Source organism: Eptatretus burgeri, chromosome 15 (genome assembly GCF_056783735.1).
Source record: "Eptatretus burgeri isolate ZD-2024b chromosome 15, Ebu_testis_v1, whole genome shotgun sequence".
Taxonomy (NCBI): Eukaryota; Metazoa; Chordata; class Myxini; order Myxiniformes; family Myxinidae; genus Eptatretus; species Eptatretus burgeri.
This window is the reverse complement of record NC_140975.1, coordinates 21100901-21120515: the sequence shown is the minus strand read 5'-3', so window position 1 is coordinate 21120515 and position 19615 is coordinate 21100901. Positions and strand designations below refer to the sequence as shown.

Below are 19615 nucleotides of genomic sequence, written 5' to 3'. Positions count from 1 at the left end.
GTTATTCTTTAAATAAATAAATAAACAAACCATGAAGACATTATTTTTATTTCTTCCCCAAATATTTGATGTGCACACTTATGGAATGTTTTATCAACGTTCGCATTTTCGTACCGATTTTATTGGGCTTGAAGAGGAGTCTCGACAAACGAGGTAAATTGCATAAAGGCAGAGCTCGTCATTGAATACATTTAATGGGTCCATGATTCCAATTCAGCCCTTTAAACAATCCCCATCTCTTTGTCATTGAGCACTCTTTCTCTCCACAAGACACAGACTGCACCATATTAATGAGGGAAACATCAGCAGTAAAGAGGCAAAATAGATGTGGAAAATGAGGTATCATCAAAGATTGATGCCGATGATGAGATAATAGGTCATCTGCATTTGAATGGAGGACAGGATTGGTTCCATCACATTTATTTTTTTTTGTATACTTTGTCGAGGCTCGTGTGAGAGCTGACACACAACGCACAGCAAGGGGGGCATGAGACAAGAATGGTGGGAGTGGGAAGGACAAAACAGTGGGGAACAGAGACATTAGGAGATCTGTGGAAGGGAGAGGGATAGGGCGGGGAACATGGGGAATAGAAGATGGACATTACAAGGACTTTCAGGAAGGAAAGCAATGAATTTGAAGGAGGTGGGCTTGGGTGGAGTATCGGGGGTAGAAACAATCGAGGATTTGGATGGAGGAGGATAAGAGGTGGTGGTGAACAGCTGTTTTGAAGGCCTGTAGGGAAGAATAGGAATGAAGAGAGTGAGGGAGTTTATTTAAAAGGCGGGAAAAAGGAGGAACAAAAGAGTGAGGGTGAGCAGTGATTCGTGATTTTGGTAGTTTTACCAGAAGTGGGTTGTTGGCGGACCTTGAGCGCCCTGTGGAAATGTGGTTGGGACAAATCACAGAGAGAGCGGGGAGGGGGGGGCGAGGCTGGAGAGGAGACGGAAGAAGACAGAAAGACCACCGACCAACCTGCGGTGAGAGAGTGAGAGGCCCAAAGACTCGGCCTCATTGCAGGAGATGCCAATGATCCGAAATGCCTTGGTTTCCACAGCGTGAAGCCCAGAGGGGAGAGCAGTACTCCATCAGGCTGTGGACGAAAGCTTTGTAAGTGGTCAGGAGCTCAGGTGGACCGAGGAAGGACTTTTCACGATGGAGGATTCCCAGTCGGCGACTGGCTTTTGAGGTGAGGTTTGAAATCTGGCTTTCCCAGGAAAGGTCATGGCAGATAGTGAGACCCAGAAGCTTGAAAGAAAGGACTTCTTCCAGAGCATTGTTGAGAAAGTGGATGGGGGGGCGGGGGTTCAAAACGGTCCTTTTGAAGAGACAAAGTGAGAGTGGGAGATTTGGCAGGATTGAAAGACATGTTCCACGTGTTGGACCAGTTTGTGATTTTACCCAGATCTGCAGTGAGCGAAGAAGCTGCTGCTTGCCGGTCTGAGGGATGACCGATGGTACGGCAGAGGGTGGAGTCATTAGCAACGAGATATAAAGGATTTTCCAGAGAGTCAGAGAGATCATTGATGAAAACCAGAAAAAGAACAGGGCCCAGAATGCTACCTTGAGGAACTCCAGCCTGGGCAGGAAGAGGGGATGAAAGAACTCCATTTAGGGCCACATGTTGACTGCGACAGGAGAGGAAGTCTGCGAGCCATGAGTGGAGATGGCCTTGGATACCATAGGAAGAGAGTTTGGTGAGTAGGGCAGGGTGCCAGACTGTGTCAAAAGCACGTGATATGTCCAGGGATACGGCTCGGATTTCATGTCTGGCATTGAGGACCTCCATCCTTTGTTTCGAGAGCAAAAGCAGCATATAAAGGGTAGCTTGACCTGGTCTGAAACCAAATTGATGATCGGAAATCAAGCCATTGGAGAAGAGGAAGGATTTAATGTCTGAAGCGATGATGGATTCCATAACCTTGCTGATGATTGGGAGAAGGCTGATTGGTCTGTAGTTGCAGGAATATGTTTTTGCACCTTTTTTATGCAGGGCAGTGATGTTTGCTGATTTCCAAGCAGATGGCAGATGACCTTGAGCAAATGAAAGGGTGAATAGAACAGAGAGAGGGTGAGCAAGAGCAGAGGAGCAGGTTTTTAGGACACGTGGGCTGATGCTGTTTGGACCGGTTGCAGAATCTGAGTCCAGGTTTGACAGCAAGCTCTCCACTTTGTCAGGAGAAAAGGACACAGAGTCCCGGGACAGTTGGGTGTGACTGGGTAAGGTGGGTAGAGAAAGCGATGGGTTTTGGACACAAGATTTAGTTGCAAACACCGAGTTTAGGCATTCAGCCTTTTCACGTGCAGTATCAGCAGTGCGGCCATTTGAGGTTCGGGAGGGATGGAGGGGGAACATACACCAGAAACAGATTTGATTAGAAGCCACCAGGATTTTGAGGAGGGAGAGAGGTTTGAGAGTTCAGACTTCAGATGAGAAAGTTGTTGTTTTCTGTCTCTCCTGAGGGTAGATACACACTTGTTCCGAGCTTTATGGAAGGAACTGAGATTACCCTCAGTTGGGTTTGCTCTCCATGAGGCAAAGGCAAGTTTTTTTCAGGACAACTGCCTCACCACAAGCTTTAGTGAACCAACGGCAGGAGGAAGCGTAGGACAACTGAAGACTAGAGGGGATAAATCTGTGCATGAGGGAGGGCAAGTTTCTTTGAAAGAATTCCCAGGATGAGTTGATGTTTGAGAAAGTAGTGATAGGAGACCAGTCTGTCAGTTTGATGGCTGCTTGGAGACCCTGCCAGTCGGCTTGAGTGAAATGCCAGACTCGACGGCGGTGAGGTGGTTCTCTGATAACAGCCAGAGAGATGTCCACTTTAACAAGGACGTGGTCAGATGAACCAATTGGAGCGGAGGAAGAGCAGCAGATATTGTCAGGGAAATTTGTCAAAATCAGATCCGGAAGAGATGGAGTACCATTGGTTGAGATCCGGGTCGGGAAGTTGACCGATTGAGTCAGTCCTAATCAGTCGCAGAGGTTATTTGGGCCATAGCTACTTCCCACCATTTCCATCTCCTGAGGGTCATGCTAATTATGTGATTACCTCGAGCTGGGTATTTGTCTGGAATATGGCACGCAATGTCCTTTCCTTTTCAAAATGTGTTGTGTGATCTTTATTGTCCGCAACCTAAATGAGGAGACCACAGCTGGCTTTGCTTTTCCTGTCCAGGGGATTGCATGATTCGACATGCAGAGTTGCATCTCCTGCTGATACTGCATCACATCTTCATTCATTAGTTTCCCACCTTTGATCAAACTTGGTCTGCTTAATGGCGAGCACGCTACTGACTCAGCTTTTGGGTTAACGGAAAAAACATGAAGGACACATTATTCCTTTTAAACTTTGAGCATATATATTCGAATGCTAGTTATTTAACTTTGTTGCTTATTTTTACAGGTATTGCAACTTGGATCTGACATCCTGCCTCAGTACAAGCAAGAGGCACCCAAAACACCACCCCACATCATTCTGCACTACTGTACTTTTAAGACTACCTGGGACTGGATAATCCTCATTCTCACATTCTACACTGCCATCATGGTTCCCTACAATGTGTCTTTCAAGACCAAGCAGAACAATGTTGTCTGGCTCGTCATAGACAGTGTTGTGGATGTGATATTCCTCGTTGACATCGTTCTCAACTTTCACACGACCTTTGTAGGCCCTGCGGGTGAGGTCATATCTGACCCCAGACTTATACGTATGAACTACCTCAAGACCTGGTTTGTTATCGACCTCCTATCTTGCCTGCCGTATGACATAATCAACGCTTTTGAAAACGTCGATGAGGTCAGTTAACAGTTTTGAGATTTGCTGTTATCGCATTTACTGTTACACAGTAATTATATCGACAATCTCATTAACTTGCCGATGATTGAGCAGATGACTATACTGTACTTATCTTGTGAGTTCTGAAGGCTGGTGGCTTGATATCATATGGGGCGAGGGACGGGGGAGGACCTTTCCTCGTCGATGGGCCGTAACAGCTATTGTTAAATTTACTAAGGGGTGGTTGTATCCATAGCGATGTGCCAGCAATTTAAACTCAATACAGATAAGTAATGTAACTAATCATTCTGACTTTTTACTGGAGATGTAAAGATGATTGGACCTTTTAATAATTCAATAATGATACTAATAGCAATTTTAAAGTAACTTGTCCAGTGTAACTTCTTCAATTGCTTCCTTTTGGCAAGAGTGGCCATGTTGGGTGGAATACTTGTTGCTATTCTTAAATTGTTTTCGAGTTCTGTGATGATAACTACATAATGCTAGGTTCCCACTATCACGATGCACGGCACGATTGAAATCGTGGTCTTAATCGTGGACTAATCGTGGTGATCCTATCAGATCTTATCAGATCTTGAGGTCAGTCGTGGCAATCGTGTTAATCGTAGAAAATTTTTGAACGGTTCAAAATTATTTTACGATCAACACTATCAATTGTCAATCGGGATCATCGTATCAGATCGTATTGCATCGTAACAAAGCGCGACAGATCGCATCTAATTGTGCTTCCTAATCGTGGTGATCGGGATCGATCTTCGACAAGACAAACACCACGCTCTATGAGACCACGATTTCAATCGTGCCGTGCATCATGATAGTGGGAACAGCTTTCAGAGAAATTCCATGATCAGCTACGAATGGCCAATCGTGACGTTCATAACGGATCACACGACAGTGGGAACCTAGCATAAAGTACTGACCAAAACCATACTCTACGGACCGCATCAAAACGTGTCAGTGGCTGGATCTGACCTGCGGGCTGTAGATTCCTCATGCCTATATTATATGATGACCTTTAATTGGTAGATTAGAAGTTTTCAGATGCAAACGATGGCAAACACCCATTCTGTCCTTCCTTTGCTGTGCTCCTCTCATTTGATTGCTCTCCAGGATCCAAAGGTATTATGATGATGCACGTTGAGTTTTTTTTTTTTTTCTACTGCATGTGCATTTCCGATGAAACCGAGTATTTACTTTCTTTTGTTTTAATTTTGTTATTTTATTATGCTTCCTGCTCCCTGGCCCCTATCATTCTTCTCCCACATACCAATCCCAAACTTCTCCCTTTACTTCAACCCTTTCCCATGCCAATCATTCATCCCACTTCTGACACCGATTGCCTGCCTGCATGTCACCTTGCTGTGCCAGCTCGACCCCACCCAACCCGTGGCACACACCATGTGGGACGAGAATGAACATGGCTTCGCATTAGTACGCTCGCGCATGCACCTATGGCTGGTATTGGTGCCAGTTTATGCTATTGATTATTTATTTGCTGTTCTGAGTATCTTTAAGAGTGGTACATTTAATAGACATACTGACTGATGACCGGCCTTTTTTTGAGAGAGGTACAAGCAATGTTGTGTCGAGTTTGTGATTTATGAACTTCCAGTTTAACGTTTTTACCACCTGATAATGTCTGAACATGATATTTGGTACTTCTCCCTTGAAAACTGGATAACTTGTTCACTGTGTCAAGTGGATCACCTACCGTTTTATGCAGGTTTTCATAGGAAAGGGGTTTCGCTAATCGATGGACGAATGAGATAAGATTTATTATTTGCTTCCTCAAAATAACACATCCGACCACTAAGTTTAACTTTACTACTTTTACTTGGCCAAATACGTTGCCATTGAAATTAATCTTGCGGAACAAATGTCGATGTACCATCAGCTTTTTAATGTTGTTTGTGATTTCCACTCCGGTGGTACAAATCTCATTAAAGTCGTGGCTAACGCTAGTGAACTGCATATTCGTTGTGCTAACGAAGGAGATCAAGTTTCGTGCGAAGTAACCATCCATTGTAAAGATGTGTGCATGGACCAATGAGGCCTTAAGTTGGAGGGAAGCGAAGAACCAAACCAAAGCTTTTCCTTTTGCACTATATAGAATGCACGGTGTCTTCCACGAAGTGTGAACGAGCTATTGCCGGCACTCTGAACAAATGACAAATTCCTGCCCAAATCTCATTTGGTTGAACATGAGGCATGGCCAGCCGGTTCGTGAGAGAAAAGATTTGGGGCAAAACTTCCCCCTCAGTCGACCCCTCAAGAAAGGTGTAAATAATTGGGAGCATTAAATAAGAGGAATAATTTGTAGTTGTAGACATGGACTGAAGGCACAAAATGGTCTTGTTAACGTGCATGAGGCTCTTGAACATCGCTGATCGTTTGAAATTATCCATAATCTTTGCACAAGGCTCTATTGTCAAAAAAATTAGCTTTTTCACAACAAGCCAACCCGAACTTCCTGTTTGAACCTCCTGGCTCATGATACAGGGATTTGATGTCCATGTCCCACGACCCATCTGTGTTTGTCCAATGTCCACTAATGTCCATGTCATTTATGTAAGATTTCATTGATGACCACTGAAGTATTTGTCCTGCATGTGATTTATGCACAACCACCTCTGTTAGCATTCGATGATTGTAAATCAATACCTGCATTATTAATGGTTGAAAAGATTGGTGGTGGGGGAGGGTGGGGAGGGTGGGGAGGGCAGGAGGTTGTGAAGCGGTGAGAATATGAAACTGCTGTTGCAAACTCTACTTACTTGGTTCTTCCTTCTCCTTTTTCTTCATTCTTGTGAGGTTCTTGGAAACGCGTCTGGCATGCGTTTGGCTTGTTGGCTGTTTGTTGATGCAACCGAAAATCTGGCAATCTTTTCTTGAGGATGTGCATAGGCTGTGATTTGCTGGGGTTAAAAGCCCCAGTTTTCAACCTTTCAATTTGGTTGTTTTGTTTTGCTTTTCCCCTCTGCCTCTCACCATTTTCTTGTCCAATATTATTCTCACCCACCCTTGCTGGCAGGGTATCAGCAGCTTGTTCAGCTCGCTCAAAGTTGTTCGACTGCTCCGACTTGGCCGTGTTGCTCGAAAGCTTGACCACTACATTGAGTACGGCGCTGCGGTGCTCGTGTTGCTTGTGTGCGTGTTTGGCCTGGTTGCTCACTGGCTCGCTTGCATATGGTCCTCCATCGGTTATTACGAGGTAAGACTATATACCAGAGTCTTGTTGGGACAAAGTAAGTTTTTATTTTAAATTCCATAATACATTTGGAGATTTCAGATCTCCCCAATATTTTGGTATCCTTACACCATCCCACTCCCCACCGCAAAACCCATCTATTACATTGTAATGTCCTCATGCTATACTTTGGCATAATGTTTGGTGTCCAGAACACACTTAGGATGTGCACATCTCTGAAAGACTCATCAAACTTGCCCTGTTTCTTCACACGTGGTTCATGGTAGCTGTTCACCACCATCTCAGATCACCCCCCCCCCCATCAAAGCAATAATATTTTGTACCTCTGTTAACTCCCCTTCCCCCGAAGCCCACCTCCATCCAAATTTCCAGCTTTCCCTCCTGAGAGTTTCCTTCTCGATCCATCTTGTCCACCCCATGTATCCTCTCCTGCCTCCATTCCTCCCCACACCCATTGTTTGTCCACCTTCCTCTGTCTTGATCATCAGTTCTGCTGTTGGTGTTTCCCCCTCTCTCTGCTGTTCCTTTCAAACTGTTGCATCCTGATCCGTTCAGTGTACTAGTACTATCTCCTCCACACGCCTCAACTGTGTATACAAAAAAAAAAATGGTACTACGATTTTAAAGTCAGATGCCAGAAACTGTTTACTTGTCCATTGTCTACCAACGTTATTGTAATTCATGTAAAACTAGTACGGCACTCAGTGGAGGAGTGCATACCTCCTCCAGGCTGAAGAGTTTACGTTTCGCTATGTATCGTTTTTGGCCCTCATCTCTCTATAGTGAAGAAGCACTTTAATAATTAAAAAAATTATCATAACGTGCTTGCAGACAAGCAAACACACAGACAGGGGTGAAAATATCCCTCCCCCCAACTCATTACCCTCCCCCCCACACTCCCACCTTCGAAAAAATATTCTTTGATGGGTATTTTTCTTGATTGAACAGGTTCTGGATAAGGCGATGAACCGCACACTTGAACATTCGTGGCTTTGTGAGCTCGGCCACACGATTGGCTCACCATACCACTACAACACAAGCTCGAGCCACCTGGAGGGTGGGCCAAGCAAGGATGCTGTGTACATCTCATCACTTTACTTCACCATGACCAGCCTCACGAGCATTGGTTTTGGCAACATCTCACCCAACACCGACATTGAAAAGACCTTTGCCGTCGCTATGATGATGATCGGATGTGAGTTTGCCACTTTGCTTCCAAGAATAAAGCCTTGGTTTAAAAGCATATCCCTGGTTGGAGTTGATAAATATTCCCCAAATTAAGTTTGTTAGCTCGCACTTGTGCACGGGGGTTAATATTGAAGAAAATAAAGACTGATATCATTGGCATCTATTGCATGGATCTGCCATTTTTACGAGCCTGAGCAGACGCATCAAACCTGCTTGGTGTCGCGTTCTGAGTGCAGGCAGATGTACATAACACAGGGGAACCAGAAGAACAAGGCAGGATGATCTACTAACCTCCAAATGTTTTTATTCATTTATTTTATCCCTCCCCATTGAGTTTTCAAGGAAAATATGACATAATACTGGCTTGTAATGTGACTGTGGTGTTCACTATAGAAGTAGATTCCAATCCTATCCTTTTGTGTGTGTGTTTGTATGTATATATATATATATATATATATATATATATATATATATTTTTTTTTTTTTTAATTATTATTATTAATTTATTATTATTATTAATAATTTATTTATATATATTTTTATTATTATTTATATATATGTACTTATATACATGTATATGTATTTTACATATATACAGGGTGAGTCAAAAGTAGCGCCCAATTTCTGTTTTTTCGGCTGTCAGATTCTTTCTGGGAAGTCATGTTGTTAATAATTGTCTTGCAGATTATTAATTTTAGTAATTTATATATTTTTGATTTTGTTTTGCAGGTTATTGCTGCGAGTTTGGAAAGTTACTGAATTTGCACCAAATTGAACCATGAATTACCTTTCAATGAATCAACGCATTGCGGCCGTGAAACATTACTACAAATGTAATGAACAACCAACGATGGCGGCACGCCGTTTGGCACAGGAATTCGATATTAACCCACCTCAGGGAACAAACATACGATTGATTGTCGAGAAATTTGAAGCAACAGGGTCGGTAGCCACTGCAAAGAAGTCCGGTCGTCCGAAAACGGCAACGAATGTAGCTAAGGCTGAAGAAGCCATCAGAAGACTGGAACAAAGTCCGCAAAAGTCAACTCGCCGTTTATCTGCAGAGTTGGAAGTGAGCCAATCAAGTGTTATCCGTATCCTTCACCAGAAAAAATGGAAACCTTACATTCCACGCTTACTGCATGCCCTTCATGATTAGATGGAGATGACGACCGCCGTCTTCAATTTTGCGAAGAGTTCCAGCTAAACTTCACGAAGAGGACACAATGCGACAACATCCGGTGGTCAGATGAGGCATGCTTTAAGCTTAATGGCACAATTAACAGACACAATTGTGTCCACTGGGCTGCGAATAACCCAAGAGTGACAGTTGAGAAGGAGGTAAATTTACCTGGAGTGACAGTTTCGGCAGCCATATCTCCATTTGGGATAATTGGACACTTTTTCTTTGAGGGATCTGTCACTGCAGAAATTTACCTGGATATGCTGCAAACCTTCTTTTGGCCCAGGGTACAAGATCAGGACTGTTATTTCCAGCATGATGGAGCGCCACCTCATTATGGACGTTATGTTCGTCAGTGGCTTGATGAAAACTTTCTCAATGTGGATTGGCCACCGCGGTCCGATCGAGTGGCCGGCACGCTCCCCAGACCTTACACCTCCAGATTTCTTTCTTTGGGGGCTCATGAAAGACCTTGTTTATCGTGAAAAGCCTCGTACCATTCAGGAATTGAAGGTTCAAATCACTGCAAAGTTTGAGGCAATTGATATCGAACTCTGCAGACGTGTGTGCCGCTCTGTGCCTGCTCGGCTACAATTGCGCATCGATCACGAGGGAGGGCACTTTGAAAATTGCAAGTAAAACAGCTTGGAACAGTTCTGTAATAATTTTTTCTTGATTAAATGGTGAGATAAACATGTCATTCATTTATTTCTACCTTCTTGTACACTGTAATACAAATGGCAAACAATCAACTGACAAAAATCGGGCGCTACTTCTGACTCATTCTGTATATAATATATATAAAAGCCTGGTGTTGGCTTAGTGGTTAGGGTGGCGGCTTGGGATCCCAGGGTCCTGAGTTCAAGCCCCGTTGGCTGCTGAATTAACACCAGGGGTTGACTCAGCCTGTCATCCTTCCGAGGTTCGGCGAAATGAGTGCCAGTGTACTGGTCCCGGTGTATGCCCCGGTTAGAATAGGTGTACCATATCCCTGTGTGTCGTAAGAGGCGACCAGGGTTGGCGTCAGGAAGGGCATCCGGCCATAAAACACTGCCTCAAGAAAAAGCCAAACCCCTGCACAGCAGGGAAAAATGGCTGTAAAAACGGTCATTTTTTATATATATATATATATATATATATATATATATATATATATATATATATATACCATTACCCACAGTGCACCTCTTCATTTTTTTTATCCCCTTTGGCCAATGCTAAGTAATTTGGTTTGCCGGCTCTCTTTCCCTCACTCTTAGTGAAGTCTTCAGTAGGTTTTTGCCTGCTTTGGAGTAAAATTATTCCTTCACTGCAGTTGTTTTATTTCGAGTAAAGCCAGAATGCTTGTGGATGAACCGCTTTAGACATTCTGCTTATTGGAGTGATTAAATAATGGAGATTAATTTTCAAATCGGTGATGATTGTTTAATTCTTATTTTGTTTGTTTGTTTCCTGGATTCTTCTTGCAGCTCTGCTGTATGCCACCATCTTTGGCAACGTCACCACAATTTTCCAGCAGATGTATGCCAACACTAACCGTTACCACGAGATGCTCAACAGTGTTCGTGACTTTCTCAAACTCTACCAAGTTCCGAAAGGTCTGAGCGAGCGAGTCATGGACTACATAGTCTCGACTTGGTCCATGTCCAAAGGAATCGATACTGAAAAGGTATTTGCTCATCGGTTCCTTGGTGGTTCTTGTATTGGTAAAAAACATCATAATATTACACTCATTGCAAGACTTTGGAGATGTTTACTCGATCAATGGGGCCTAAAAATGCTATGGTTGCTGGAACTTATTCAAAATATAACGTAATTGGTTGTTTGGAGGTTTTATAGTTTTATTGGAATTTGTTTCTCAACTCAAAGTTTATTACACATTTGATGGTTGGGAATTTGTGGGGAGTAGGTGCAAGGTGGGGGGGGGGGTGGATGGGATGAAACATGACGATGATTATACCGCTGGCTTACTGATTATATTTAAAGCAATGTGAGAGATTGTCTTTTTTTTGTTCAGAATCATAACAACCTTGAACACACAACATCATGTTTGTCATTTTATGACCCTTATATCCGAGGAATGATTTACTGGACCAAATGCTCAGAGTTTTAAACATTAACTGCAGATTTCTCATTTAAAACCAGTGGTTCATCTCCATGTAGTTTTGACAGCACCTTCTACTCCTGAGCTATGCTCTCCAGCCCAATGTTTTTGTTGGTCTATCTTTTATTAGGCTGGCAGGATGGCCTTGAGCATTGGCTCTTAACCTGGGGGGTGTGAGTAATTTCCAGAGGGGGCACAAGCCCTGAGAAAAAAGTAGGAATTGCTCTAATTATTTTTGGAATTCTCTTAACAAGTGTTTGCATATTATCATGATGAACATTAAAAAACACAAAAGTATCGCCTTTAATAATTTTCGTTTTCTATTCGCTACTAGTCCTACCATGTTCTGTATTAAAACTAATTTTAAAATTTAACATTTACTTAAATTTAATATTAAAATTTATATTTTATTTTAATTTTACTATTAAAATTTTTTTTCACAGATTTGCAGGACCCATTTCAAACTAAATAATTCACAATGGGTGCAAAAAAGCGGAAATATCGACGAATATATTCGATTTGGATTTGTGTCCCTCCAAAAGGGTGACACAGAGATACCCCAGTGCGTAATATGTCACAAGACTCTGAGCAATGATGGCATGCGGCCCACACGCTTGGAACGCCACTTGAAGACAATGCATCCTGCTCTAGCTGCCAAACGCAAGGCATTCTTTGAAACAAAAAGGCAGTCCTTGAAGAAAGCTAAGATGGACAGCAGTGGAGCATTTTGGCAACAGACTTCAAAGGTTGTTGAGGTTTCCTATGAGATCGCCATGTTGATTGCAAGGAGCAAAAAGAGCATAACATCGGAGAGACTCATAAAACCAAGTGCACTGTGTGCAGCAGAGCTCGTTCTGGGGAAGGATAGTGCAAAGAAGGTTTCCCAAATCCCTCTATCAAACGATACCATCAAGGGAAGGATCGATGAAATGTCTCAAGACATCAAAGGTCACGTTCTCGACCAAATAAGAGCTTCTCCTGTATTTGCCATCCAATTGGACGAAACGACTGATGTTGCTCAGTGTTCTCAGCTACTAATGTATGCTCGTTTCGTGTCAGGCAATCGTGTAAAAGAGGAAATGCTCTTCTGCCATCCCATGGAAAGTTATACAACAGCAACAGATATTTTTCAAGTGGTATCAAACTTCTTCCAGGAAAATCAACTTTTGTGGGACTCGCTGGGAGAGGTGTGCACTGATGAAGCTCCGGACATGCTTGGTTTGCAATCTGGTTTCATAACAAGAGTGAAAGATAGGTACGCACTGGATAGGTACGCATAACAAGAGTGAAAGTCCATCTGCTATAAGTACGCACAGCATCCTTTATCGTGAACCCTTAGCATCCAGAACTCTACCTGCTGAAATGAGGGATGTCATGAACCTGGCTATCAAGGTAGTCAACTTCATCAAAGCTGGAGCCTTAAAACAGTCATCTCTTCAAACAGCTGTGTGTGGATATGGATTCTGAACATCAAGCCTTGTTTTTCCATACAAACATACGATGGCTTTCGAAGGGAAGCGTGCTTGGACGGCTTTATGAACTACGACAAGAAGTGGCAACATTTTTAGATGCACAGCAGAAAGATCGCAGCAGAGATCTCCAGATCTCCATGAAAAGTTCCAGTATGAAGCATTTTTGCTATCTCTAGCTCACCTGGTGGACATCTTTAAAGTGCTGAATGCCATCAACGTCAAATTCCAAGGGAAAAACATCAACATAATCATGCACCATGACATCATTCGAGCTTTCATGGCCAAACGCGACCTATGGAAATAGAGCCAGTTTTGCTAACTTGGATTCTGCTCTCATTCACAGTTACCTTGATTCTGAGTTAAAGAAACAAATAATTACTCATCCGACTGAATTGAAAGCAGAATTCATCAGATACTTTCCGGATATAGATGAGAAACACGAAGCCTGGAAATTCATCAGGAACCCATTTCAATGTGAAGTACCTGATATTTAAGACGAAGTGCAAGAGGAGTTTATTGAGTTAAAGTTCAACTCCTCGGCTGAAGAAGACTTCAAAAAACTGGATCTCGAGATGTTCTGGGTCATGTACCTTCCTGTTTTCCCTTTGGTCTCACGTCAAGCTCTTCGGATTCTGACAATGTTTGGATTAACGTATCTTTGTGAAGCTGCATTTTCCACGCTCGTTGCTGTCAACACCAAGTACAGAAACAAGCTGAACGTTGAAGGGGACTTGCGTTGTGCTCTCTCTGGCATTTGACCACGCATTCACGATTTGGTAGCTAAGAAGCAATGTCAAGTATCTCATTAAATGTCATCTCATTAAATATGCTGTGTATATGAGTGTTGCTTACGCAGAATTCTTTGTTCAAGAAAAAGACTAAAAACACACATTCTTTCATGTTTTTCCTTTTAATTCAGGAGAGATTTTTTAATCATTTGGTTGAAAATGTAAGGGGGGGGCATGGATGCAAAGACCAAATACTATCGGGGGCGTGATGGTAAAAAGGTTAATAACCACTGGCCTGGAGGTACGCATGCGCACCTCTAAGCTGTCGAGCCTGGGTTCGAATCCTGACCCAGCTATAAACTGTTCCTAGGAGCTGACCCTGGGAGGGTGATTCATCAATCTGTATGACGTCCCTTGGATGGACGTTAAACTGGCATCTCATCTGTCGGAATTAGTTTGTGGGTGTTAAAGATCCCACAGTGTCCTTTGCAAAAAGTAGACAAGCTATCACTGGCACCCTGAACCAATTACAAATTCCTGCCCTAACTACTGCTGGGAAGGCAATGGCAAACCACTCGGCATAACCCTTGCCAAGAAACTGTTTAGGCAACACCGACGTTCTGTAACAGAGTATGGTACAACATAATGAGAATCAGAATCTTTTAGTTTGTACAACAAAGAAACTTAAGACACTGAAGGTTATTTGGCCCATCATGTCCATATAATATCCATACCAAGCACACCCACCTGTTACAGTTGGTGTGAATCATGCAACTAACCCCAGCAGGGAACCTAGTTTAGCTATCGGTACATAATGGCCATTTTGATAAAATGCTGAGACTCGTGGAGGAGTGGAATGACGTACAATTGAGGAGGTTTTGACAACTGTTCTAACGAATGACAAGAGTATAGGAGGGAAAAAGCTGACATTTTATCGACATGAAAACGTAACCTGTAATAAAAGATGTGGTATGGCAGGAGGGTAGTGAGAATAAATAAATATATATCATGAATGGAAATTTGAGACGTGAGATGGTGGTGAGCTTTAGTGTTGAAGTGGCGGAGTGAGGAATATAAATGAACACACACAGGAAGGTGATTCCAGAGGTGGGGGAAGAGGTCAGAGGAATTGAATGCAACCTTGAAGCTCTGGTAGAGGGTGCCCTCTTTATTTTATGAAAGGTTCCATGAGATTTTACACTTTCACAACCGAAATGCTGATTTATTTTTATTTTTGTACGCAAAGTCGAGACTTGTGGAGGAGCAGAGAACAGATCAGGATGCAACAGAACAAAAGGAACAGCAGAAAGACAGGGGGCAACATCAACAGCAGGGCTGAGGGACAAAATTGATAGAGACAGGCAAACGATGGATGTGGGTAATGATGAGGGGTCGGGGAGGATGCAGGGGGTGGACAAGATGATCACAGAGGTAAATCCAGGGAGCAATAACTGGAAATTTGGAAAGATGGGTGGGCTTGAGGTTTGGGCGGTGCTAACGATGGTCGAAAAGATCATTGTTTTGGATTGAGGATGATCTGAGATGGTGGCGAACAGCTGTCTTGAAGACCTGGAGGGAAGAATGACATTGAAGAGGATGTGGAAGTTTGTTCCGTAGGCAGGAAAAAAGAGTAACGAATGAGTGGAGGTTAGCAGTGATCCTGGATTTTCTGGTGAGCAGTGATTCTGGAGTGAAGGAACTTTATCCGCACCATCCAAAATACTTACAAACAAGACATTTTATTTCCAAAAAAGGCAATTATCTTACAACGGAGGTTCGACTGAATGTATTTTTACAACGTGCATTTTTAAGTGGATTTTCAAATTTGCTGTAATGAGAACATAGAGCCTGGCTATACTCCGAAAGCTTGATTGCTTAAAGCAGGCAATTGGTAATCTCCCACGTTGGTGTCAGTAGCCATTTAAGCCCACAAAGTAAGCTCCATTTTAATCCTCAAAATGCTTTATCCACAGCATTCATGACTTCATCGCCTGCAGACATTTCGCTTCAAGTCTTGAATTCAGAATATTGTCAGAGGAAGCCAAATGCAGTCATTATGTGTGATGGGGCGGAGGATTTTGATGAGGCATTCCAAGCTTTTCACCACATTTCAGACATGTCAGTGTTGATGTTTAGTCAGGTCAGGTGTCATTTCCATCCAGGAGATTGGCTGCCATGGATCTCCACGCAGTTCATTGACCTCTAACCTTGAACATTCCACATAGCTCAGTGCAGCCAAGTCAACTGCTTTACATTAGCCATCCAAATGAGTCTTGTCCTATGTCTCCCCAGGCTACCTTTTCCTCTCTTGCCTTCAACCTTACCTTCCAGCAAGTCTTTCTGTAAACAGTCATGATGAAGGATATGACCAAGATAATCCATGTGGGGTGGTACCCAACAACATTCTCTTTTACATAACTGTCCTGAACACTTCCTCTTTTGCCTTCTTCTTTGTCAAGGACATCCTGAGCACATCTTTAGCATCCACCTCGAGTGACCTGCAAAAGTACTCACCCCCTACCAATAACGACGCATTTGTATGAATTATGAATTATGTAGAAACAGTTTTTCCAAATGAACTTTTTTATTTATAACTGAAGAAATCAAACTAAACACTGTTATAGTTGAAGGAGGTTACATGTCAGGAATACCTGCAAAATCCATGTACAAATCAAAATTCACTGGTTGTAAAAGTATTCAACCCCTTCGGTCTGTACTTGGTGGAAACACCTTTTGCAGCAATGATTGCTATGAGTGTTTGTGGTTCGGTCTCTACCAGCTTTGCACTGTGAGATGGTGAAATCTTTACCCATTCTTCATGTGAAAATTGCTCTTGTTCTGCCAAGTTTGATGGGGATTATTGAAGGACTGCAATCTTCAAGTCTCACCATAAATGTTGAATTTATGAAAGGTTCTGTGAGCTTTACCGAAGCTTCCGTGAGCTTTACGCATCATTTGGGGATGAATCTGTGAAAGTACTGGCTGACCTCCAGAATGTCATTGCCTGGTTGACCAACATTGGCCTCGAGATCAATGGTGGCAAGTGCGAGTTGACCATCCTGAACCATCCATCGCTGGATGACTGCCAGCTTACCGAGGCCATATTTAATGCAGTGCTCCCTCATATTAAGATTGTTTTGATCAACGACTGTACTCTTCTTGGTGGTCTGATCTCCCCGAAACCTTCGCCCAAAGCTATTATTGAGAAGCTTCGAGAAGCATTTATTTATTTATTTACTTCATTTTTATTTTTAATTTGGATTTTTTTTTTGTGCTTTACCATAATCACAAGCGGGTTAATTACCTCAATACTAAGAATACCCTGTTAAATTAAGAATTCCATCCTCTTAAGGAAATAGCATCAGGTGTGGCTTTTTTTTATATAATCCACAATCGCATTAATTTGCTTTCCTCGCATAAATAAATGATGGCTGAAGCATACCACAAGCCTTGGGTTCAGGTCAAAAGAAATTCAAATCTATCAAGCCATTTGTGCTGTTTGCATGCTTGTTGCATCCCGTGAGTATATAGTGCACCTTCATGAGATGGCATGATTCCAGCAGTCCCTCTTTTCATTAAATCGGGGTTTTTTTGTTTTTTTTAGCCATCATTAAATGAGCTAGGCCACATTATTAAGAGTCGTTAAACCTGCTTTGGTGAGTTCTGATTTGTGTTGATCCATCTCAAGGTTGGATAACCCATTCGATACCAGTCTGTGTCTTGTTTCTCCACTTGACGTTCAATTACTTTGAACCTTTATTCAAATATGTTTGAGGCTTATGGAGGAGCTCGAGTAGCTATGATGGTTTTTTTTCCAGCAACTTGGCAGGAGTTTCAACACACATTGGTAAAGTTTGTTTGTTTGTTTATTTCAAAGATTTTTTTTGTGGATTGCAGATTATTGTTGACATTGATCACTTTGATGATGATGATGATGATGAGAGAGAGAGAGAGAGACAGAGACAGAGACAGAGACACTGCAGAAGGACGTCATGCTCTGTGATGCAGTGTGGTCACCGTCACTGTACTCGAGTAGCATTTTAATTTGTTGATTATCAAGCACATTGCCAAGAATTTGAAAAGTGAGAGTTTATGAAAATGTACAGGTTACCACATTGAATTTCCCCACAAGTTGTAAATGGTCGTTGCAGAAGAGGAGGTGCTGCTCAAAGCAGATTATTGTTACACAAGGAACTTGAACACAGGGGAGGAATGAATTGAGGCCAATTGACCCATCAAGCATGCACTTCGTCTTCACCACATTAATTAAATCTAACAGTTTGTCAACTTAATTTCACTGGGGGGGGGGGATGTAGGCGGTGGAGTAGTGAGGTTGAGAACCGTGGGGGAGTACTCAGTTTACACTCCGTTTTCTTGTTTGTTTGTATGTTTGGGTGATATCTCAGCCATCCTTTGAGCTCGGAAGCTAAAATTTGGGGACAAAAGTGAAGATGTGCTTTGGCAAAAGCATATTTTTTATTTTTTTTATTAATCAATTAATTGATCAATCATCAATTAAATCACTCATCAATTAATGAATTAATTATCGATTTATTAATTTTATTTCTCATCTGGGCACGATCTCGGGCACCCTTTGAGCTCAGAAACTGATATGTGGACACGACAGTTGAGATCAATAAGGACCTTTGGTTTGACTCTTGTGCGTTTTCTTCATTCTAGTTGGAAACTCAATTCCTCCTCAATTCCTTTGATAGTGTTTATAAATGTGTAATCGAGCACTACGACAAATGGGTAAGGGGCACAGTGTTTCCCTGGAGTACTATGCCTGGAATCTCAAAAAGCTGCATTTCTCCATGGGTTTGGAGTATCTTGACATATGTATCTCTGATATATATTCTAAATTGCCTTCACAAGTTGATCAGGGATTTTATATGCTGATAGGATCTTTATCATTTTGCCAAGATGGATGGAGTCAAAGGCTTTTCAAAGGTCAATTGATGTCATTATTACAGGAAGGCTGTAAGCACGAATCGATGTATTGGCCTTTGCAGTTTAAGAATTTGTCTAAATGTTGTCCTTTCAACCCCAAATCCATTTTGGTTTGACCTCAGGTGTTTATCAAGAGCAGGATCATTGTTCATTGAGCAGGAACATGGTGATAAAGAGCAGGATCATTTGATTGTAGATTTTGGCAACTATTGAGATGAAGCTAATACCCCGATAGTTGCTGCCAAGACGAAGATCTCCTGATTTTGGAATGGGAACCATATCTAAGATCGACCATTGTTTAAGCCCATCTTTTTTCCATTAGTGCTGCATTACAAAAGTCAAAAATTATAGTGTTTATGTCAAACCATTTGAGTACCGTAGTTCTGGTGTTATATCGTATTTGCCACAACTCTTTCCTTCCGTTGAAGACACCTTTTCTTTGTCGTATTCTTCAATGTTGACCTGATCAATCTTGATGGCAAGGTCTTCTAAGGCAGGTTTGACCTCTTCCTGCTCGTCACCCATCATCAGTGGACTGCCAAGAAGATTCTGAAATGTCTTTACCAGTTCTTAATCCATTACACATCAGTACTTCTTTTAATACAACCTTTTTGGGAAGCCTTGCTTCTGCTAATGTCTTTTAATGAGGCACAGAACTCTTTCATGTTTGCAGTTAATGTGCTTTCTCTACTTATTCACTTTTCTTTGTTGAGGTCATTCTCACAAGCATCGTTGCATTATTTTATTGAGGCCTTCTTCGCATGTTCATGTTTGAGGTGGTTGCTTTCCTTTGCATCATATTGATAAATTTCATAAAATTGTTTGGAATTTCCTTTTGCCTTCGCTACTCGAAGATTTTTGGAATGATGATTCTTCTGAGCCTTCTTTTTTTTGGTTCAAGTTTAATTGCTGCTTGTTGGTTAGCTCGGATAAAATGGTTGTATATTACTGTTGCTGTTATCCTGACATCCCTTGACGATGGCG

The 19615-nt window shown here is 42.2% G+C and overlaps 1 protein-coding gene across 4 annotated transcripts in view; it reads left to right on the top strand.

The window, feature by feature from the left end:
* Positions 1 to 19615, top strand: part of LOC147011700 (voltage-gated delayed rectifier potassium channel KCNH1-like) — an 82605-nt gene that overhangs the window by 33599 nt on the left and 29391 nt on the right. For 2 of the 4 annotated variants that reach the window (XM_085858261.1, XM_085858260.1), the window contains exons 6-10: positions 3406 to 3798; positions 5167 to 5256; positions 6830 to 7009; positions 7955 to 8201; positions 10847 to 11046. In XM_085858261.1, the coding sequence (XP_085714387.1) occupies positions 3406 to 3798; positions 5167 to 5256; positions 6830 to 7009; positions 7955 to 8201; positions 10847 to 11046 (1110 nt within the window). The remainder of the gene's footprint in view (positions 1 to 3405; positions 3799 to 5166; positions 5257 to 6829; positions 7010 to 7954; positions 8202 to 10846; positions 11047 to 19615) is intronic. The other 2 variants (XM_085858258.1, XM_085858259.1) reach the window with 2 other exon arrangements.